This window comes from Thermobia domestica, chromosome 3 (assembly GCF_964235325.1).
Source record: "Thermobia domestica chromosome 3, izTheDome1.hap1.1, whole genome shotgun sequence".
Lineage (NCBI taxonomy): Eukaryota > Metazoa > Arthropoda > Insecta > Zygentoma > Lepismatidae > Thermobia > Thermobia domestica.
This window is the reverse complement of record NC_137456.1, coordinates 22,122,079-22,146,101: the sequence shown is the minus strand read 5'-3', so window position 1 is coordinate 22,146,101 and position 24,023 is coordinate 22,122,079. Positions and strand designations below refer to the sequence as shown.

General features: G+C 37.0%; 1 protein-coding gene across 1 annotated transcript in view; it reads left to right on the top strand.

Annotated features, from left to right (window-relative positions):
• Positions 1–24,023, top strand: part of NetA (Netrin-A) — a 662,627-nt gene that overhangs the window by 367,187 nt on the left and 271,417 nt on the right. The window contains exon 2 of the mRNA XM_081750544.1: positions 6,760–6,948. Coding sequence (XP_081606670.1) covers positions 6,760–6,948 — 189 coding nt within the window. The remainder of the gene's footprint in view (positions 1–6,759; positions 6,949–24,023) is intronic.

Below are 24,023 nucleotides of genomic sequence, written 5' to 3'. Positions count from 1 at the left end.
TGGCTATCTATAGGCATATTCCATAAATGTAAATGAATTTTTGGAATTCCCTTGTTGCAGTAGATAGCTGAAACTATTATTTTGGCCGAGTTTGTTAATGGTGTCAATCTGTTTACATCTTAACGCTTAACGGTGATTTTAACGGTGATGTACGCAGAACCCTCCGAAAACCTAACTTTTCTGTAAATTAAGTCTAATTTAAGGGTGATTTTACAAAATTTTAATATAATTTATTTTCATATTGAATTTCGGTTTCCCGAAATTTTTGGACCCCTCCCTAACCAAAATTCTGAGTACATGCATGGCCGTGACGATCCATATCCCATACATATATTTCGCGTGATCCTCGTTACTGTCCTTACCAGAGTTTATTATTTTTCTTATTCCTTTAGGAACGGGTACATCAGGCAGAATCGCGGCGCGTCAGTGGTAGAACGCTCAATTGTCGAGCGTGGATCCCTGGTTCGAACCTAACCTGCGCCATAGTGAAGTTTGCGGTGGACAGAGCCTGTGCACGGGCATATTCTCGCGTTCTACTTTCTTCATAACACCATTGTAATACGCCTCGATGCATTACGTGGTACGTTAAACTAAAAAAACAAAGCTATCAGGCTTCCTTCAGAGGCGAAAAAAATGGACATCCTAGATGCTATTCAAGCCTATATTTGGGTATTTAATGACTGACAAATTAAATCCAAATGAGGTTTATAAACCGTTCAGATGGTTTTTATATGCCAGATCCATATATAAACCAAACTATCAGTCGTGTGTTTATGTGTCACATACATATTGTAATGATTTTATAGGTAGAGGCTAAATGACGGTCCGGGCCAGTCTTTTCCCCTTTACCACTTTATTATAAAAAATGTTAAATACAATTGTCTTTGATTACAAAGAGTAAAATAGTGTTTTCTCTTGTTAATGTCCAAGTAAGAGGAGAATAGGTGTTTTGCACAGTGCCCCTCCTCTCAAGGCAGTCTCCAAGGCACCTGCTGGTTCTGATGAGTCTTGAAGGATAGCCACCTCAGGCCAAGGCAGCTTCGCGGGGCATGGTTGTAGTAAGGATCCCTAGTCCAACGCGACCTCGGATTAAGGATAGGTGTACCCGTAGTCCAATGCGACCTCAGGGCAGGTGTTGGTTAGTTGAGCAGTTGGTCGACTGATGCCAAGTCCCTCGGTGGTCGGGCTTTTATCTGTTCTCTTCGGGTTCTTTCGTGAGGTTCGTCTTCTTTCGGCGTTCCTCGGTATCTTTCGTGTCGGCTTCTCGTCGGCTACGCTGTTTACAATCAATAACACGTGTTGTGTTGACATGTGCTTTTGTCGTGATGTGGGGATCCTTACAATATAAAAACTAAACGAGAAAACGTGTGATTATATGCTACATTCATATATAAACTAAACTATCAATCGTGCTTTTATATGCCACTTCCACATATAAAACAAACTATCAATCATGTTTATATGCCACACCCGTATAAACCAAATTGTCAATTGTACGTTTATATACCACATCCATATATAAACCAAACTATCAACCGTGCTTTTATATGCCACATTCGTCTCGAAAGTGTTAATGTTCCGGAGGCACCCGGATAGATACACCATCAATCCTGCTAGATTGCGATTTCTTAAAGTCAAGTACATTTTGTACGATGTTCTTTTTAAATCCAATTATACTAGTACGAGGTAATTACGAGTATCAGCTATCCAGTTGATTATGCATCCAAATATATAGGATCGCGATTTTTATCCCTGGAATACATAGAGGAGTGCAGTGACACTCCACCATTTCTTTGTTAATTTACAGAAGTCGCACTCCTGACAACCGGTCTATGTATTGGCCGAATGTCGTGTTTTTCTATTTAAAGTTAGTTTTTAGTTTAGTTAGTTTTTATTTTAAGTAAGCCGTTATTGATGACTTGAACCTTACTGCTATGACTTCAGAGAGGTGATTTATTAATAAAGTAAGTGACTGTGACAGTTTTGAAAAAAAATCAGGGAAATTGAAGATAAGATCGAAATTCAGTCCACTAAAGTTCAGTTCACAATAAATACAATGTTCCATATTTATATATCCTTTACTAACAATCTCTGTCATTTCCAAACATAATGTTAGAATTGAAATACACAGTATGTCCGAAAAATAATGGAACTTTAAAACTTAAACAAAACGAATGAGATATTTTATCAACTGTAGTTGATTTTGTTCAAACTACATATCTTCAACAACAAATCAACATTGTCGTCTCACGTGACTTTTGAAAATGCAATTTTTTCGCCTTCGGAGAACCTGGGGACTTCTATGTAGCATTTCAGCGTTTTGTTTGTGGGTCGTACTTGAAGTACCAAGTCTCATCACCAGTTACAGTCGATTCCAGGAATGTTCTGTTCCATCAGGCTGTTTTAAAAAAGTTTCATGACCAGTTACAGTCGATTCTAGGAATGTTCTGTTCCATCCGGCTGTTTTAACAAAGTTTCATCACCAGTTACAGTCGATTCTAGGAATGTTCTGTTCCATCAGGCTGTTTTAACAAAGTTTCATCACCAGTTACAGTCGATTCTAGGAATGTTCTGTTCCATCCGGCTGTTTTAACAAAGTTTTATCACCAGTTACAGTCGATTCTAGGAATGTTCTGTTCCATCAGGCTGTTTTAACCAGGTACTTTGAATACTCAACACAAGCAAGTTTTTGGTCGTCAGTTATGGTGTGCGGAACAAATCAAACACAGACTTTCCGTTTCTTAAAATCCTTTAACAAAATTTCGTGAATCATGTCTTTCGTCGTATTTAATTCCTCTGTCATCCTTCTCAATCGAATTCGCATCTTGTGGAATCATTTCACGCACTTGTTTCACCAACTCATAGCGATTTTTCTTTTTCCGTCTGCCTGGCTTTGGGTCGTCTTCCAAGGACTCACGAAAGTCCCGGAATCGCGTATATCACACAAACACAAGTGTACGAGATAAGCACTCATCACCATACACTTGTTTCATCATTTCCAATGTTTATGTAAATGTTGTACTAGCTTGAAACAAAATTTAATAGCTTGAAGATCTTCGCTCAGTCGTGTTTATGTGACGAGGAAATACCAGATACACTCACGTTTCTTACTATAACTTGAGACTCCGTTAAATAGTTCTCATGATTGTGGTCTCGTTTTGTTGAGCAGATATCCAGCTTTCCGATAATAACTTGCTTCAATAGATGCAGCTAGTAAAGGAAAAAGTTCTGTTACTTTTCCGACATACTGTGTAAAATATTTGTGCTAAATTTAGTTTTAAAAACATGAAGTTGATGGGGTCCTCCAGCACTGCATCTGTATATCAAAAAAATGCAGAAACTGTCTGCGTATTTCAGGGTTAAACGAAAGAAATAACTTTTGCCGAAAATTCTTTGTTTTTTTAAAAAAAGAATTTTATTATTTGAACAAATTCAATTCCAATTTCTCATTCCTTAATATAAATCTGCGTCGATATTCACGCCACGACAATAAAATCAAGATTCTTCCAGCAAACTATCAATCACTTCTAACCCTTTCCCCCTGGAGACGTCAAAGATCTCTTTCCAGAGGAATGAGGAGACAGAAAAAATAAAGTTATAAGCAGGGAAGCAGAAAATCTTATTGATACTTTCAGAGCCATCTATGAATAAAATTTGTCAACCAATAAGAGTCGTGAAAGAAGGGAAGTAAAGCTAAGCTAGTACCTTAAATATTATCTTCCGACAGATACATTCTTCAAGATTATCTCTTTTTCTCTCTCTCGCTTGATTTCTCCCCGTGTGTTTGCGATTTTCAGAATTCAAGTCATGCCTACGGATGTGAGCAGATACCGGAAGTGGATTTTGATTGCTTCCTATTGGCGGAATCGCTACGAGGGTGGATTGGGAAGTGAAACCCCTTCTCTCTCTCTCTCTCTCTCTCTTGATACGAAAAGATGACGAGAGTTTTAGGAGATGGGTAAAGCAGCAAGGTAGGGGGAGGGGAAGAGTCAAAAGAAAACTTCTTGGAGAGGCGAAAATTGATTAAAGGATCTAAACGTTTGACGGTAACAAAATGTGGTGTCAAAGAACTACTATTCCCAAAGTTCATTGAAAATTCAGTGGCTGTTTCCTTGGCGGTATATAGAAACCAATAGCTGTTAAGGACTTTTTATAGTTTTTGACCAATAGCCTTTCACCTCTGTTGAACCCAACACCTAAAGCTTCCACATCATATTTTTCATTCTTCCCTTGCTTTTCTTTCTTTTCTCTCGTGGTAGAAGTTGATGAATATCTCTTGGGTTATTTCCGGCTGCTGTACACAAAGGTGATAGTAAAGTATCGAAGCACTTAAACCTTCACATAATAAAATATGGAACATACAATGCTGTTGCCCCCTCTTTCCCCCCCCCCAAAAAAATGTCTGTCCTTATTTTCCCCGTGCACGATCAAGGCCTGCTAGACTACTCTTGCTGGATGTTGTGAGACTGCATACAAACTCTATTATGTTGAGTTTTGGGAATGGAATTGCCTCTGACCTTTTAGTTTAAGCAGCTCCTGCAATATTAGTTCAAAATTCTGTGCTTCAATCGGGAATCGAATCCAAAGTCACTGGTTAAGACGAAACATTGCTGACTGGTAACCATACATTTAACTTCTAAAATATTTGTTTCATGATTTTATTTATACTTCAATGTGATTACTTATTCCTATATTAGATGAAGTATGGCATACTAATACCGTAAAGATCAATATAAACCGTGCTTTGATTGCAGAGTCGCCAGCGTAAGTGCATACCGTTCTCCTACACTATGTGCTACTTCAATAACTTCTGAAGGAGATAAGCAGTTTCGAAAGTTACAGAGAACTGTGTTTTCTTTAAACCTCAGAAAGTTACAAATAATTATGTTCTCTCTGTGCCTGAGAAAACTCCGAAAGTTACAGAGAATTATATTCTTTCTACGCTTAAGAGAAGTCCAACAGTCATAAAAAATTATGTTCCCTCTACGACTGGAAAGTTTTGGAAGTTACGGTAAATTTTTTTTCTATGTTTATAAGCTATGAAAGTTACAGGGAGTTTTATTTTCTCTACATTTAGAAAATTTCCGAAGATACAATCAATTGCATTCTCTCTAGACTTTAGAGAACTAACTGTTATTCACATCTCTGTTCTCTGTATACCTCAGAAAATTCCAAACGTTTCAGAGTAGTGCGTTCTTTCTATGCCTAAGAAAATTTCAGGTGTCACGAACAACTGTGTTTTTCCTACGCCTCAGAAAACACTGAAAGTTTCATAGAAATGCGTTACTTCTATGCGTAAAAGTTCCGCCTGCACAAAGAACTGTGTTCTCTCTACGACTCATAGAAAATTTTGGAAGTTACAAAAAATTTTAGTCTATCTGCAACCACAAAAATTCCCAAGTTACAGTGAATTGAATTTTCTGTGCCTGAGTGTTCTTAAACGAGATATGCTCAGGTTTGCTGTCGTCTCCTCAGGGGGACACTATCAGAGCTCCGGGGAGACAGTGCTCCCCCAAAAACAGGTCTGGAAGAAACACTGCTGACCATGTGTCACCAGTTGAAATATAATCTAAAATTCTTTATGAATTCTTTTTTCTTTTAACCTTAAAATAAGGTTTTTTTTTTTTTTTTTTTTTTTTTGTAACAGAAAATAATGAGTTAAGTCCATTGGACTCAACTTGCTTTTCCTGACCATTTTGATTTAAGGCATACTTTTACGTAATAAACTTTCCACATGCATCTGGGCTGTTTCTTTATTGTTCAATGATAGTAAGCAATGGCATCATGTCTTGATGGTGGCATCGATAGTGCTCATAGTAAACTACTGCAATTGATTTATTTTCCGAAATGTGTCCAATGGACTCACCTTGTCATTTTATGGGTTTAGTGCAGTTTCATTCCCATCCTAAGATGAGTGGGCAGCAGAAGGTTACGTCATCTCTTGGACCAGTGGCAAAAATTGAAGAATTTGAGATGGGCAGGATATATTACATTTATTTATGTATTTATTCGTCCTTGTTATTCAAATAAAATAACGTTATGAGAGTGTATGAGCATAGGATTCTTGCTACAGGAAGTTTAGTATTTTGTTTGAGCAGAGGCAAATTGCAGGAAAGAGACTGAATTATGAAATAACTTTATTTTAAAATAACTGCAAGAGTATGAAATACATGGATGCTATAAATAGAGAATCTGCCCATATGTATCTTCATCCTATTAAATCGGTGAAGTTAAAAGCAACCGAGCATCGGCACGTCTGATTGGCTACTCTCGTTTCTACCATCGTCTGATTGACTACTTTCGTTTCCGCTATGATTGTTGGCTCAAAACATTGCGATGCTATTGGGCGGAGTGGGCAGAATAGGGGTGGCGAAACTGTGACGTATGGCTTCAAGATTTTGTTGTAAGAGCAGATTCTCTATTTTATAAGATCCTTGATTAAATATTAGCTTTTGTTATGGAAGAAAGCTGAAGCATTTGGAGTCCCGAACAATTTGTTCGACAGAAGAACAAAACAGGTTCTACATTCGGAACTGCTCCAGCTAAACTGGGACATCTAGAAGCCCTAAACATTGCACATCAATCGAGAAATATCGAACAGAAAAAAAAAAAATAAAGTTTGTTTAGTCACATTTACCTGTTCTCTTACAATGAACTTTCTTGTTTAATTAAAAGTATTACTATTTCTTTATTAAAATTTTCTTATCTATATATGACCTACATTCAGTGCTCATTTCGGTTTTTTTGGATTCTTTGCAGCATGCAACTGCAATCTCCATGCTCGTCGCTGCCGTTTCAACATGGAGCTTTACAAACTCTCTGGTCGTGTAAGCGGAGGCGTTTGCTTGAAATGTCGTCACAACACAGCGGGACGCCATTGCCACTACTGTCGAGAAGGATATTACAGAGACCCCACTAAGCCTATAACCAACAGAAGAGCTTGTAAAGGTAAGCCCACAACATACATGTTTACTTCTTTTTTCATCTCCTGAAAATTCCTTCTTCCCTTGCAACCTTGTGATCTTGTTATAAAAGTCATGTTTTTCGTGTATACGTTACGTTTTACATCTAACACCTCTACACGTATATGAAAAGACGCTGTTAACAGGTTTGTTACCAAAAAAAGGTGCTTATTGCCTTTCTGAGCTACGTGAAATATGGGCATAAAAGGAAGGAAATCTCGTCGAGACATTATATATAGAGAAACTAACATAAAAGCCGTGTGTATTTGGTAATAATGTGGAACTTAATTCAGAAACTAGTATATTATTATTTCTTTTTTATCATACGTGAATTAAAAGAGAGTTTATAACATCTTGTTAGGAAACGATATTTATTTTTATACGTAAAGCATTATTTGTTATAGGCCAAGCTGGTGTTTTTTTTTAATATTTTTTTTTTTTAAAAACATTAACTTAACTTTCTGTGTACATGATATATGAGAAACGTAAAGAATCCAGACACAGCCGTTCAGTTTGTGGACAATAAGCAGTGGTTTATGTGGTTATGGTAAGTGACCGTGAAAAACTACTTCTATGACGTAGTGTATATATATATTTCAGTTATTTTAGTTGGTGTAAATATCTTTCATATGCAGAAGAGAGAGAGAGAGAAACAAATTATAAAATTCAGAAGCTTTTTTTTTTTTTTTAGATTCATTCCTTTTGGTCATTTGTATTATATGGATGTAAAAGTTGAACCCTGGTTAGGGGAGAGAAAATGTTTTGAGGAAAATATTTGGAGAAAAGAAACGAACAAACAGGAGGAAGTGAGCAAACAATATACGCTAGAAATGGGAGCACAGTGGCTCATTGGTAGAGAGTTTTCCTTTGGTGCGTGGGGTCCCTGGTTCGATACCAAGTAAGTTTGTGGTGGACAACATCGTGTTCGTGAATTTTCTTGGGGTACTCCCATTTCCTTCCACACTGATTCCACCAATTCTTCTATCATCATTCACGTGCTTTAATCATCGTCTCCCTTACCCTTAAGTGACATACCCGTGGTACGTTAAACTGAAATATTTCATTTCATTTCATTTACGCTAGATTTAGATTTCATTTCATTTCATGTACTCTAGATTTAGATTTCATTTCATTTCATGTACGCTAGGTTTAGATTTCATTTCATTTCATGTACGCTAGATTTAGATTTCATTTCATTTCATGTACGCTAGATTTAGATTTCATTTCATTTCATTTACGCTAGAAATCAAACCAACATGAGCTAAATTTATGCTCAAACTGATAATAGAATGAGTCGTTTTGAGAAGCCCGGCTTGTGCCATAGCATTGTTTCGATATATTGAGAAAAACATTTTATGTTCAGTGAAGTATAATTTTATCTTATACTCTCTGACATATCAATATCTATTACAAATACTTTCTATACACAGCAATAGTCGGGTTTCTCTTGAAACGGTTAGATTCTACTCTTGAGAGATGCCTTTTTCTAAAATGAGAAGTGATTTTATTTAGACAGGTTAAGTTTCTCAAACGACAGATTCAATTAAAAAGGAGCTAAACTTAAATAATGTTCAAGTGCACGCTCAAAGTCATAATTTGAAAAGAAGTTAACTTACGCTCGAAGTAAATAATAGGAACTAGTTTACATCTCAAACTCATAATTATCATCCAAAGGAAATAAACTCAAACCAAGCTCAAAACTAAACAAAAATCTGAATTAAATTTACCCTCAAACTTAATAGTTTAAAAACAGCCATTTTTCAGACGCTTCCCTTAAACACAGACCTGCGTGAAATTACAAACAAATTTTAACTCTTCGTTGCTATTGTTCGGAAAAAGACAGAAATACAGTTGTGTACATTATCAAATATTAGAGGTATATACATTATACATGAATCTATGTTTAAGATCTAAACAGTCATGTATAACTTGTGTTATAGGTATCTGTTTACAAAGTTTCACGATTTGCTTTCTTCCCTGACACCTCACTAATTTTATGAGAAATCTCACATCAGTACATCAAAAATAAAGAAATACCGTTATGAAGAAAAGAAAAATAGAATGAAGTGATGATGACACACTATTGCTGGTCACTTTAAAGGGAGAGTGTTGTTCTAGAGAATAGAAAGCAATCTCTGAGATGGAACATTTGTAGAATGACGAAATATCATTGAATCATTGAAGTGTGTAAATAGTATATCGCATTGTCTTATCTTGCTCTCCATTATATAATACATTTATGCATGTCTATTACGCGCAGTTTTGACAAAAAAACTAGTCATTTTTGTACATTTTTGGCTTAACACTAATATACAACAATATGTATATAAATTTTGTTCAGTGAAAAAATCCCCCCTCTTTTGCAGTGTATATGTTATCTTTTGTGTAGGCTAGTCATTATTCGAAGTAAGTGCGGTAATGACGGTTATCTTACGTTCATAAATCAACATATTTAAGCATAACCCCGGTAACTTTTATTTCTCAAAAGTAAGCTACTTCACAAAGGATTTTACTAAAAGTGAGAACGTTTTCACCAACCCTATGTCTTTCATTTTTTTTAAAATCCTACCCTTAATTTTTGGGGTAGGAAGAAAATTCGAACTCTCCTTTCCTGGAAAAATCTTTAAAAATATTAAGTTTAAAATATGATGCAGATACGTTGAATGGTACTGCTTGCAGGCGAGTGAACACATTTACATTAGAACAAACTGACAGGCATTCAAGGAATAATTTTGTAGGTTTGTAGGGAGTCATGAAACGTATAAATCCGTTGAAATCTCGAATTCGTTTTTCTCTCACGAGTACGATATTTTCTGTCCTATCAGGGCCGGCCCTAGGCAATTTTCCGCCCCGTGCAATGGCATCGTTTGTCGCCCCACTTTCTCCAGAAAGAACAAATCTTAAAATTCACGATTTTAAATATGTTACCCAATTATGAACAATGAAGGGGAGGAAAAGTATACTCGCACTCAGAAACACTACAAATACAATCTCGTTGTTAGACACATCTGCAGAGGAAAAATGATAATCCTTTATATAGAATCCAATATCGAGCTTCAATCTCAATATATCAGTTTGCAATTCCAGTGCAACTAGCTCCTTTATCTATTTCTTGATTTTCCTTCTACATCTGTTAAATTTAAAAAAGAAAAAAAAAACTTGTTTCCACCTTCAATGATAACGAACATGTTTGTAACAAAGATAAGACTAGTTTTCATATCAAAACTGTGATAATGAGCTAAATGGAACAGGTGTTCGCTACTGTTCGAGAATTGAGATGTTGCATTTGAAAACAATCAAGCAATTAATGCTGGAATTTGTTTGGCCATTTGATGCTTTAGCACTATTCATGTGACTTTAAACTAATGAGACCTAAACATGATTTATGAACGTAGTATTCAAATAGAAGATCAGCTTAGTAAATTTAAGTACCTTCATCATGAAGTTAATTTCCAACAAGAAATATTTATTTTAAATAATATAGTTATGATAGATTTTGCCGTCCCGTGCAAAGGAACGTGTTGCACATATGGTAGAGCCGGCTGTGCTCCTATTATTGCACAAAAGTGATAAAAAGGTAGTTACTGGCAACATTGTAGTAATAGATTTTTGGTACGTCTGGTTATAGCATTCAACTTGAACTTCAGTTATGAATCTCAATCTCCGCACAACTCGTTTGGAGATTACACCGTACTCATACGCCTCAACCCCTCTACTCTCCACCTTCTCTCAAAAATGCATATATGATGGTTCGCTGTGATGATTGAATGAAAAGGCCGAAACAGTTTACCTGGCGCCGGAGTGGTGAATTATTATTACGCTTCGTCCGCAGGAGCAACAGAAAAGAGAGAGAGAGAAAAAAATGGCGTTCGCACCTCAAGTTGTTAAGAAGCGACCGCAGCGCTGCAGGGGAGACAGGTCCAGGCGACCAAAAGCACCATCCACGAAGCCAAAGACTAGAAAAATAATGAATGGATAAGCGCAGGTCTGCTAGTCAGTCTCACACAGAGAGAATTATAATTAATTTGAAAACCGTCCATTCAGGGGAACGCTTTAACGTAGCGAGAAATAGAACGACTGTAGTAGGACCTTAAAAAATGCATGAAAAGATTTTTTTCTTTCCTTAACTTCACAAGAATAAAAAGAGGAACAAAACGAGTTTCTTTTATATTGCCAAAACGCGATTAAAATGCAAACTTAACTTTATACATGTATATAAATGAACATTCTAAGAGAAGGTCATTTGATGTATGCAAGTTAAGTCGCCTACTATATTGTTAGCTGTATTCTCTATATTGTGTCTCAACCTTAAACTGCAGTAAGAAGAAAATTGAGCTGTTGCCATATTTCCACATTTAAGAGCCTGACATACTAAAAATAATACAAAATTTACTATTTTTCCTTTGCTTGTTTTTCTTACGTGAAAAGAGATAATGAAATGCAACTTACCATAATCATAGATAATGTTATTCTACAACAGAAAATATGAACCTGAGGAATTTTCAGTGTTGCCACCCATAGAAATTACAGTATTGCCAGAATATCATTTCCTCCAAAATCTAAGTTAAAATACCGACTACGGGAACGAACTTAACTGGATTTAATTACGTATGATGTTGTTTCGGAATCCTGTGAACTACTTTTTAAATAACATTATTATTTTATTTTATTAATTATACGTTAAAACTATTTTGTTTATTACGAACTAAATACAACTATTATTTAAAAACTAGTTCATAAGATACTAAAACAACATGATACGTAATCAAATACAGTTGAGTTCGTTCTTGTAGTCACTGCCTTAATTTAGATTTCGGAGGAAATGTTTATTCTGCCCACACTGTAATTTCTATGGATGGCAACGATGAAAATTCTTCAGGTTCATATTTTCTGCTGTAGAATAACATTATCTATGATCGTGGTAAGTTGCAGGTGTAAAGGAGAGTTTCATTATCTCCTTTCACTTATGGAAAGACAAGTTAAAGAAAAATGGTAAATTGTATATTATTTTTAGTATGTCAGGCTCCTAAGCCGTACGACTGCTCGCTGACGAGTAATCAGCAAGAGAATATGTGCTCAAGCACGACAAACCTAAATACACCTCCGTACAGTACGTGTAATAATGAGCTAATAAAGTATACGCACGATATTATATTTTATCTGTAATTCGACTTTGAAGTTGTTATATAAGACTCGCTATAACATCTAAATTATCAGTGGTTTTTAATTCAAAAACAGACCAGTAAAGCTACAAAGGAGCGTTTAATTTATTTAATGTGTACAAACAAAACAATAATAATATTTTAAGAGATCTTGGACTATTGAGGAAGAAATGCTAAACACAGTCTACTTACTTTTGCACCGCTAACATCTAATGTGCTTGCTTTCATACATTCTTCGGAGTTCTTCTTTGCTAAAGATTGGTTTCCTGTCACCTTGTAACTTAATTCAAATTGGTCCATATTGGTCAGCATATGCTGATTCGATTGTCTGAATTTCAAGCGATTCCTTAAGTTTGTCGACAAGTTAGAATAGGGGAGGAATTGACAGAGGAGAGTGCAATTGGAAGGGGTGTTTGACAGAGATATTGTCTCTCGCTAACTTTATTTAATATCTATCTAGAAGAGAGCTAAAAAGAGCCTACATAATGAAGATAGCACTTCAGAAGGAGACAGAATGATTAGGTGTACTGTATACGGTTTGCAGATGATATTGCGCTTATTGCAGAATCTGAAAAGAAAGTGAATAAGATGTTAGAGAGCTTGAGGAAGAATATGGGATGAAGAATATGGTATGAAAATAAATGTTAAAAACGTAAAAGCAATGGTGATTGGAACGAAGCGGTCGGTTTCTAATATAAAAGTAGGAGGGGATGAAAATAGAACAAGTGACTAGTTTTCGATACCTAGGTAGTTTTATGAGTGATGATAAGGAGTGTGTACGTGAAATAATAGCAAGGATAGGAATGGTGAAAGAAGCCCTTAGGTGGAAGAAAATACTATTTCGTGAGACTTTAAATAAAGAGTTCAGAGAAAGACTCAAAAGTGCTTTGTATGGAAGATTGGGTATGGGTCAGAAACATGGATCAGAAACCGGTATGGGTCAGAAACATGGACATTACACAAACATAATGGAAAACGACTGGAAGCTTTCAATCTGTGGGTGTGGGGAAGAATGGAGAAAATTAGCTGAGTCGTGCAGAAAATGAATAAGAGATTGTCAGAGACGATGGGGGAAAAAAGATCAATTTTAGATGTAATTGTAAAGAGGAAAAGAAACTCGTTGCGACATTGGCTGAGAAAGAATTGTATCATGAGGGATGTGCTAGAAAGTATGGTGGCAGGAAAGAGAGGGAGGGGACGAAAGAGGCTACAGTTGATGGATGGTATCAAAATAGGAAAATCGTATGTGAGGACGAAGAGGTTAGTTGAAGATCAGGGGCATCGAAGCTTCTCAGCTTCAGCAAGTGACTTACCAATACTGACAGAACATCTATAATGATGATGACTGTTCCTCATAACGATAAAAGGTACAATTATTACAACTGTAATTCAAATTACAGTACAACCCCTCAAATCCGAACCCCGGAAATCCGAACTCATTCTCAGGAGAAAAATTAAGTACAGCTGGAAAATAATAAAAAAAAAATAGATTTAATCACACAAATTTAGTTTTTTTTAAGGTTTTAACATGTTTAGACTTAATGCTTATTCAAAATCATTATCTAATTATATTCTTACAAAAAGACAGTTATAGATATGCGACAATCAGTTTGGACATGAATGTACACCCGCCAGTCAAGGTCACTGCCCTTTCGACCACTGGGCCACCCTGTCTAACTTCAGTCGTTGTTTTACCGCGAATTCAGTGACGAAATAAGTACGTAATATTGTTTCCCGGGTAATCCGAACCCCCCTAAATCCGAACAGGCTTCAGCCCCAATTATTTCGGATTTGAGGGGTTGTACTGTATAATGATACGTTTTCCTTGATATGTGCAACTTTTCGACCACTTAGTATATTAGCTTTCACCCACGGGATTCATGGAAATAATTATATTGTAATATACCACGTGCTTGTGCTTATAAACACCGAACATGTGATTGTGTTTACAAAACATTAATACACGTGTTCCTATTTATAAACAACAAACACGTGCAATTTACGATAGAGTACTACGCCGTACGTTGTAGTAGTACAAGTTTTAGACGACGGAGACGAAAGTGATACCTTCAATCACGTGACGACAAGGGAACAATAGCGCCACCGCTTCACGGAGCGCCTATATTATGGAGAGTATTTCACGGACAATCACCAGTCTGAGATTGATCATCCTTCCTTTTGCTTGCTTGAAGCTCTAAGAGATACCCAACCCAAAAGCCTCTAGCTTGCTTCGGAGCTTTATCAGGAATCCTAAACTCAGTCACTTAACTTGCTTCGGAATTCTGTGATTTTTAAACCCCTCCCTGCTTGCTACGGAGCATTGAGGATTAATAATCTACTCTACCTAGCTTGCTGGGGAACTCTCTTGAGATCTCACCCCTGGCTGCTGAAACCTTGAATCACCCTTCTCTACCTTGTATTAGAGAAATTACATTATTACTTTCGTAGGATACTGTATATAATGAATTTTTATAATAAGCCGGTAGTGGGAAAAGACTCCAAGTATATAATTTACTCTATCAAGCTCTACCTACCCCTTCACAGAGAGAATTTTACAATATTTTTGCTGTTTGTACATCGACATGAAGTGTACTAATGAAAAAAAAAAAGAATCTACATTTCAAGAAGAAGATTGGCAACACTGATATATTTCATAGTTTCAAAGCTTGTCAATCCTATGACATAAGGAAGGAATCTCTGATACCAAACACTTCACGTCTTTCTTTATTTATTCGTCAAAGATTTATTTTCTCTCTCTCTTATCTATCTTTCATGAAGCCACAGATAGGCAAGGGTAAGAAGTTAATAATACGGGCTCCATTTTTTGTGCCTATATTTTATTTGTCTTTTCCTTTTCCAGTTGAACTGAGGAAAATTGATAAGAGGGAAAGAAATGATATTCTGAATTTCTGCATATATATAATGTGCTAATACCTTCTCTTTTCCTGACATTTTTGCTTCTAACTTGAAGCTTAGAAAACAAAGTTGTCAATTTCTTTGTATGTTCTCTCTCTCTCTCTCTCTCTTTCTCTCTCTCTCTCTCTCTTCTTTTTGTAAAAAAAAAAAAAAGTCATATGAGACAAGCTTTATTAAAACGCAACCGGTATGTGTTTTTTCTTATCTTTTCTCTCAACTAAGAAGAATCTTTGATGTTTTTATTCCAAAATAGGGAAGGAACTGTAAAGCGCACAATAATAAGGAGAACACAAAGAGAGATTTTTCTCTCATATACTAAAAACTTTTTTTTTAAAGTTTGAAGTATTATTAAATTTCATTCGAGTGTTAATGAGTGAACAGATATGAAGTGCAAGTACATTTTTTTCTTTTTTGAAATTCAAAGAAAATTATAATAATGATGATTCAGGCAAAAGAAAAACAAAATAGAACGTTGTTGACTTAAATAAAGGGAAAATCATTACAAAAATGGTTCAGGCAAATGTAATACTGACTTAAACAAAGAAAAAAATATAATAGTGATTATTTAAGGAAGCTGTGGTTATAATTTCGATGATTTAAACAAGGATAACATAATAAAAACGATATAAACAAAAGGGGAAAAATAACAAACTCATGATGATTTATTCAAAAGGACAAACAATAATGATGTCAAAAAATAATAATGATTACTTCAAGAAGAAGAAGAAAATAACAATGATTACTTGAAGAAGCAGAAAATAATAATGATTACTTGGAGAAGCAAAAAATAATAGTAATTATTTGAGGAAGGAATAATAATGATTGTTCAATAAGGAGAAAATAATAATGAGTACTTGAAAAGGGGGGAAAATAATAATGATGTTTTTTAAGAAGAAAATAGTGATAATACTGATTGCTTAAACAAAGGAGAAAACAATAATGATTACTTGAAGAAGGAGAAAATAATAATGTGTATTTGGAGAAGGAGAAAATAATAATGATTACTTGAAAAAGGAGAAAATAATAACGATTACTTGAGGAAGAAAATAATAATGATTACTTGGAGAAGCAAATCATAATAGTGACTATTTGAAGAAGGAATAATGATGACTATTCAATAAGGAGAAAATAATAATGATTACTTGAAAAAGGGGAAAACAATAATGATTACTTGAAAAGGAGAAAATAATAACGATTACTTGGAGAAGCAAATCATAATAGTGACTATTTGAAGAAGGAATAATGATGACTATTCAATAAGGAGAAAATAATAATGATTACTTAAAAAAGGGGAAAACAATAATGATTACTTGAAGAAAATAATAATAACTTAAAGGAAAAATAATAATGATTACTTGAAGAAGGAGAAAATAATAATGTTTACTTGGAAAAAGAGAAAATAACAATGATTACTTGAAGAAGGAGAAAATAATAACGAATACTTGAAAGAGAAAATAATAATTATTACTTGAAGGAGAAAACAATAATGATTATATGAAGGAGAAAACAATAATGGTTACTTGAAGAAGGAGAAAATAATGATTCCTGGAAGAAGTAGAAAATAATAATGACTAGGTAAACAAACACAAATAATAATGATAACTTTAACAAGGTAAAACTTATAATGAATGAAAGAAAATAAAAAAAATATAATGACTTAAATAAAGGAATTAACAATGATGACTTATGTAATGGAAAATAATGATGAGAGCAGCGTTGGCTCACTATTAGAGTGCTCACCAGTGGTGCGTAGCATCGATGGTTTGATTCCAGCCCTCTTTTAGTGTCAGGCAGACCAAGCGATTACGTAACATGTATTAGCGTGGTTGTTTATTCTTAGACATTAACGTGGCGGACAGACGGATAGTCTGACACTCTTAATTTCTTTTTTTATTATTATTAGAATTATTTAATAAGAATACGAAGAATAAATGAGACATACATTTTGTGTAAAATACAGGTAAACCCTTTTCGAGAAAGGCCATGAAGACCCAAGAGCTGTCTATGGAGGTAAAGGCTAAACACTTCTGACTTGGGCACTCATCGAGGTGATGTGAACACCAAGGTCCAGACATTTTACTTTCCAAGTTGCCCCAGGAACCCATTTTAAAGAGAATACGTTAAAACTAAGAGTTGCTTTGGAACAAGAGTAGAGCGAGAAAAGGTTCCCAGTCCTATTGGAGACCGAACCCAGACCAGCCAGTTGGCAAATAGACGCCCTACCGACCACGCTACCTCGGCTCTATAATCTCTATTTTATGGTAAGAATGAAATGAAATCTTTCAGTTTAGCGTCCCACGATTATACCCTTTAGGCTAAGGGATAATTAAGGCAAATCAGTGATCGTGGAAGAATTGATGGAATGATAATTTTGGAGGAAACGGGAGTATCCTGAAAACACCCACGTACACGTTGTTTTCCACCACTAGCTTATTGGCCGGGGATCGAACTAATGGACCCTATAGAGGTAAGCGCTTTACCACTTGAGCCACCGTATCCCACATTTATAATAGGGATTAGGAGTACATAAATACAGGGTGGCTCAAAAGTAGGTATACAGTCCTATACTAATCGGCTCATGGCATTTTATATAATTTACTTATTGTTACTCATACAGCCATTGTCTTAGTTTCTTTATTATGTGTTCTTATTTCTTTTCACTTATATCTTAAGCTCGGAACAGACCTAACCAAAGATATTATCTCAACAAACTAAAATATCATACTGATTAATGCAGAGCTGTATACCTACTTCTGGGGCACTCTGTATTTTCTTTTAAATATAAACAAATATAAAGGAACAATACATTATCCTCAATTCCATTTTCTGATAAGAAACTTTCCAGGTAGAGAATTTTTTTTCTCAAATACTGTGGATTCGGTTGTTCTCAGCTAAAAGTAATTTTAACAAGCATTGCCTTCAATTGAATTAAAAGGTAGTACATTTTCAGTGAGAACTAGTTAAAAATTTGAAATTTAAAAACCAGTTTTATATTGATTTCGTAAACAATTTAAAACACAGATATTATTTCAACAGAATTCTCCAAAGAGCTGGTGTTTTTATATTCAAACCCTATCATCTGTAAAGAAGTAAGGGAATCCAATTGTAACGAGTAACAGGAAAAGGATCAAAATATAACTGCATACCTATATATATATATATACAAAAGAGAAGGTTAACAGCTCCATAGGGAAATTTCAGTTATTTTTCTTCCCGTTGCTTTTTGCTTCTTTTTCTCTTTTTCGTTTTTGTTCCTCATCGATGACTGAGAAATAGTTTTTTTTTTCTTTTCCTCGTCCCACACTATTCCTTCTTTTTCACCATTTCAGTTTATTTCTTTCGCTTTGCGTTTTACTTTCCATTTCGCAGATTTGATCTGTGACATTCCACTTGTTTTCGTTCGTTGTTACAGAAAGAAATAAAAAGAGAAGAAAATTTAATTCGGTTTACTGGGAAAAGAAACCTAGTGACGCTTAAAATTTCTTTTCACCTTCTGCAATAAGGAACTCGATCCTGTGCTAAAACCTCCGTTATTCATGAACACATTTTAGAGAAAAGGTAGTGTTTCCAAATGTAAGTGTTATTTAGTTACTTATGTATCAAATATTAAGCTCCTGGTGCGAAAGACCGTAAGAGAAGCAAGGCCTACAAAACAGCGTCAGACATTCATGTCTTTGGGATGATATACGAGGATTTGTCCGTAAAGTAATGAGGCTGGCCGCCGCGTGGTGGCGCTCCCCGGCGGTTGGGATTGGTGGTTGGGATCTAAGCTAAGCAACGCACCGGCCGGCAATCACGTCCGAGAGGATCGCGCGTGGCGCAAAAGCCGTTTTGGAGTTTTTGACACGACAGAAAACGTGTCAAATAGAGCATTAGCATTAAAATTTGCTTTCACCTGTGCAAAACCGCTTCAGAGACGCTTGCCTTGGTCAAAAAAGGAAGCTTACAAAGACGATACTCTGTCAAGGGCCCCGATTTTCTCCGGTGGTTCAGTGAGTTCAAGAACGGACAGGAGACCGTTGAAGAGATGAAGTGGTCTGGACGCACTTAAACGAATAGTTTGAACAAAAATTGGGTCAAACTGAAAAATCTCTTGGATTCCGACCGTCGTTTTGAGTGTAAGATTAATTATGTAATACCTCAACATGTATAAAACAGTTCACAAATTTATTTTTGAAAAATTTTCCGTGACAAAAACTCAAAAACAGCTTTTGCATTACGCGTGATCCTCACTGCACTAGAGCTAGGACGCAACTGCCGCTCAGTGGGTTGCTTAGCTCGGTCCCTCTGTCTCAAATCCCCTGCTGACTATTGGAGAGCCGCCAGTCTCATTACTTTACGAACAAACACTGTATGATAAACACATTAGCACTTCTTACCGTTAATGATGGCTTTCTAGACCAGGGTTCGCTACTTTTGTTTCAAGTAGCTCGTCAATTGTCCTCACGACGCTGGGAGGACGCTGCAATGCTAATACCATGTGAATACCAATTAGTCACCCATCTTTTCTTGGACCAAACCAGACACTTCTTGACTTTGATGATCTTACGAGAAACGGTATTCCAGTGCGGATAGGACATTGGCTGCTTATCTATTAGCTGCCGAGAATGTTCCGTCGGTGCATATATGTCCGAATTTGTAAGCCTAATTCTGGGGCTCAATCAGCCTCGAACTCAATAATTGAGTGCTAACACATGTAAGCATGAGTGCTATATAATTGAAAAACGAGCCTCGAGCTAGAGGTCTGCACGGGCCGGAATCTTTAGTCCGGGCCTAGCCCGGCTCGTGAATTCATAATGTGAGGCCTGACCCGAGTCCGAAATATGTTTTAGTCTTTAGGCCCGAGCCTGGCCGAGCTCGTGTGATAATCAAATAAGCCTAAATTACAGAAACTGAATAATTAACGCAAAATTGGATTTTTATTTACAAAATTGGATTTTTATTAGAGGTTTAATTTTGCACTTTAAAGGCTTATATAATTCACAGAGGATAACGAAATAAAGGTTTATTAACTATATGAATACTGTAAAGAAAATAGTCATATATATAAATTCCGTCTCCCTTGGCCTCGATGCATAACTGTGAGACGTTAAACTAAATATTGCATTTCATTTCCTTTATGTAAATTCCCATAAAATGGAAACATGAATACTTCAAAAAAGTAAACACACTGCTGAACAAGACTGCACTTATTTAATATGAAAAAAAAAAAACAAAACACATTTACACTTGACGTTTCGATCTTCTAGCCAAGATCGTCATCAGGCGTACACTCCTCTACACTCCAAGAGTGTATCTGATGAGGATCTTGGCTAGAAGATCGAAACGTCACGTGTAAATGTGTTTTTTAATATTAAATAAGTGCAGTCTTGTTCAGCAGTGTGTTTATTTTTCTGATTTTATTTGCAAGACGTATGACTATGATTGTGTGTCAGTTTGAATACTTCAAATATATATATATAAATCAATGTGTGTAAATTCTTATGAAATGGATGTGTACTGGACTGACTCAAATAGTCCTCAAAACAGTAATTATCGATTGCTGTGAAGAAAAAGAATTCATACTCTTGCTGCTCAGGCCCGCAACTAGAGAGGGCAAGGGGGACTGCCCCCCCTAAGATTTTCGTGGCCCCTCCAGACCTCAATAAAATGATACAAAACACAATTTAGATATTTGTAAGATAATTTTTATTGACTTGTCCCCCCTAACATATTCATGCCTCCCCCCCAAACCTCTATGGCTGGTTTCGGGCCTGCTCAAACTTTCACTCACAGATAAGGTAAGGATGTTTATTATACTTACTTTTAGCTTTTCTCTCCACTATACAGTTAGTTTTACTTTCAGTTGCACAATGATAATCAGATTTTTTGTGTGGGCGTCTCAAGTTAAAAATTTAGATGTGCTTTAAAACTTCTCCAGAAAGAACAGTCAGATAAATGTCGTTGTACTGTATATTTACAAAGTTAGGCCCGAAAAAGCCCGAAAAATATTGTTGTATATTTTAAAATTTAGACCCGAACCCGGCCCGAGCCCGACTGATCTCTGCTTTGTAGGCTCGAGCCTAAGCCCGCGGGCTCGGTCTGAGCCCATACAGACCTCTACTTCGAGCTCAATAACACATGTAAGCATGAACAGTACATAAGTGAATAGCGAACTGGAACCTCAAGTGAGCGCTTGCCCCAATAAGGTTAGTGATCAAGAGCCTCAATGAGAACAGCAAACTCATGCAATTAGTATACACGCAACCAATAAGATAAATGGGAAGAATATTGAACTTGCGCGAACGTAATTGAAGATAGCGAGGTTGAATATGATCGACTACGAGTCTGAGCAACGCGTGGGCTTCATTGAGACTAATAACCGCGAGCCCTGTTGAGGATACCGAACCTGAGCGCATACGAGGCCAGGTTGAACCCTGATTGCAAACTAGCCATCCGTGCTAACAGATTTCCACTTAAGGACATTGCACGATACTCCCTAAGCCTTTCGTCTCGAGGCTTAAATGGAAAACCTGTATGCTTTAACCGTAAACAAATGTTAGTGAAACAGGAAGAAAACTATTTGACACGAATGTGGTAAATGTCTTGGCAGTGCAACTGTAGTTTCATAAATCTAAAGCTTTGACCAGACTTATAGCAAGTGTTCGCACAAAACAACGTGGCATGTGCGGTTCGATGTACAGTACGATGTAATGATGTTCTGTTACGTTACGGAGATCCATATAAAGGTACACAGTCAGCTCGCACTGTAACACGTAACGTATTATGTTCCACTTCCCGAGGATTTTCGTAGTTTAGCAGAAACGATGTCTTCCTCTGCTAATTTGGATGGTGCAAGGTACATTTTATTCATCACACACCAAAAAAAGCAGCCGAAACCTTGGCGGTGGTGGATAAGGAAAGTGTTCGTGAATCGACTCATCTACAGTAGATCTAGTTTTACGGTTGCTAATATTGAAATTAACTTTCAATAAAGCTGCACCGCCAATAGAAAGATTCGGGACGTTACTCAGATTTAGAGTAGATACTCTGGGATCGAGCGGCGCCCGTGTAAGAACTTAGGGAAATGAAAATGAGAGTTCTAGAAAACTTTTTCAGAGAGAATGCTGGGAAAAGGTGTTGGAAGGGATGAATACTAGGTTTCAAGGTACCTGTTGACTTTTCATGGTTCTGCTGGGCTCTACGATGTCTTCCTTCTGGCTGGAATAGGTTGTCTTCTAGTTCTACGTAAGGCGTGTAGAACTCCAATTGTCTGAATTATTTAGCCTAAAGGTGGCTATGTCTTAGATTCGCGTGAACAATAAAGAGTCGGATGCTACCCTGACAGACCGAAAGTCAGATCGTTTGTCTGTCTAACTATAAAGCAGTGGCGTAGCAGCTGCTCCCGCAACCCCCGCAGTGCGGGGGGGGGGGGGCGAGGTATAGGGGGCCCCAAAGTCTTGCGATGAATAAAGATTTAAAAAAGTAGAACCTCAACCTTATTTCTATAGGCTTTACAACTAGGGCCCCTTCTCTATACTTTGCAGGGGGGCCCGCAAAAGTGTGCTACGCCACTGCTATAAAGGTAACTAAGAAAGTTCAGTCGCTTCCAACATACTACTTGGTTGTGGCACTTCAGTTACATCGTGAACTTGCGTAAGGACAGTGTGAATATGGGACCTCCATAGAGCATCATAACGGCGTGTATGCTGTACGAGTTCAAACTGGGGTCAAACGCCGCTGCAGTGGGGCGGAAAGTATACCAGGCCTTTGGTGATAGTGTCGTGACTACCCGGACGGTGCAGCAGTGGTTTAACAAGTTTAAAGACGGTGACGAAACACTCGAAGACGCACCACGTGCCGGAAGAACAACACCTGTAAAAAATAAATATCTTCAGGCAGCAATTGAGACGAACAGTGGACAGACATGTGAGGAACTAGGACTACAATTCAGTGTGAGTGGAGAAACCATTAGACAATGCCTCCATCAATTGGGAAACATTACAAGTTGGGTCGATGTGTCCATCATGATTTGACTCCGGGCCAGAAGGCAACGCGAGCAGACATCTGTGTTTCTTTGCTGTCTCGTCGGAGGAAGGAGCCATTTCTGGACAGGGTGTTGACATGTGATGAGAAGTGGGTCCTGTACGAAGTTCCATGGTGCTATCATCATTGGTTAGCAGCCCTATAAACCGGTTCAAAAATAGCCGAAACAAGCACTGCACCAGAAAAAGATCCTCCTGTGTGTTTGGTAGACTGCTCGCGGAATTGTGCATCGAAAATTGCTACCAGCTGGTCAGAGCATCAATGCAACTGTGTACTGTCAGCAATTGAGCCGTGTCGAAGAAAAATTCAAAACTCTGGAGTCAGCACTTCTGAATAGCAAAAGGGTCCTCCTGTTACAGGACTATGGTAAGCCCCACGTGGGTAGGATGACCCAGAGCACCATTCTACGCCTTGGATGGGAAACCCTATTGCATCCGTCATACTCTCCGCACATTGCACCGCCCTATTTTCACCTGTTCTATTCCTTGAACAATCACTTTAGAGAACGCCAGTTCAAATTCCTAGTAGAGGTACAAAATGCACTTGATACCTTCTTCGCTTCACGGCCCAATAAGTTCTACCGCAATGGAATCCATGGCCTTCCAGGACGTTGGCAGAAGATCGATGCTGATGGGGACTATTTTTGATCTTCCAGATACGTCTTAGGTGATATATCGTTGTTCGAATGTAGTGGGTGAAAAAGCGACAGAACTTTCTTGATTACCTTTATAACTAACTCTCGGCAGACTCTCTAAGTACTGGATTAGAATCTCCCGATAGATTGACGGTTCGAATTGTTTCTCCCGGCTGACTGACGGACAGTATGATCTCTCCCGGCTGACTGACTTCTTCCGGGCTGCCCTGGGTTTAAAAAGCCACAGTCTCACATCATGGTGTTGATGTGATGGATCTTGTGTAGACAGGAGCCTGACGTCAGAAAGGTTAGATAATCGGGAAG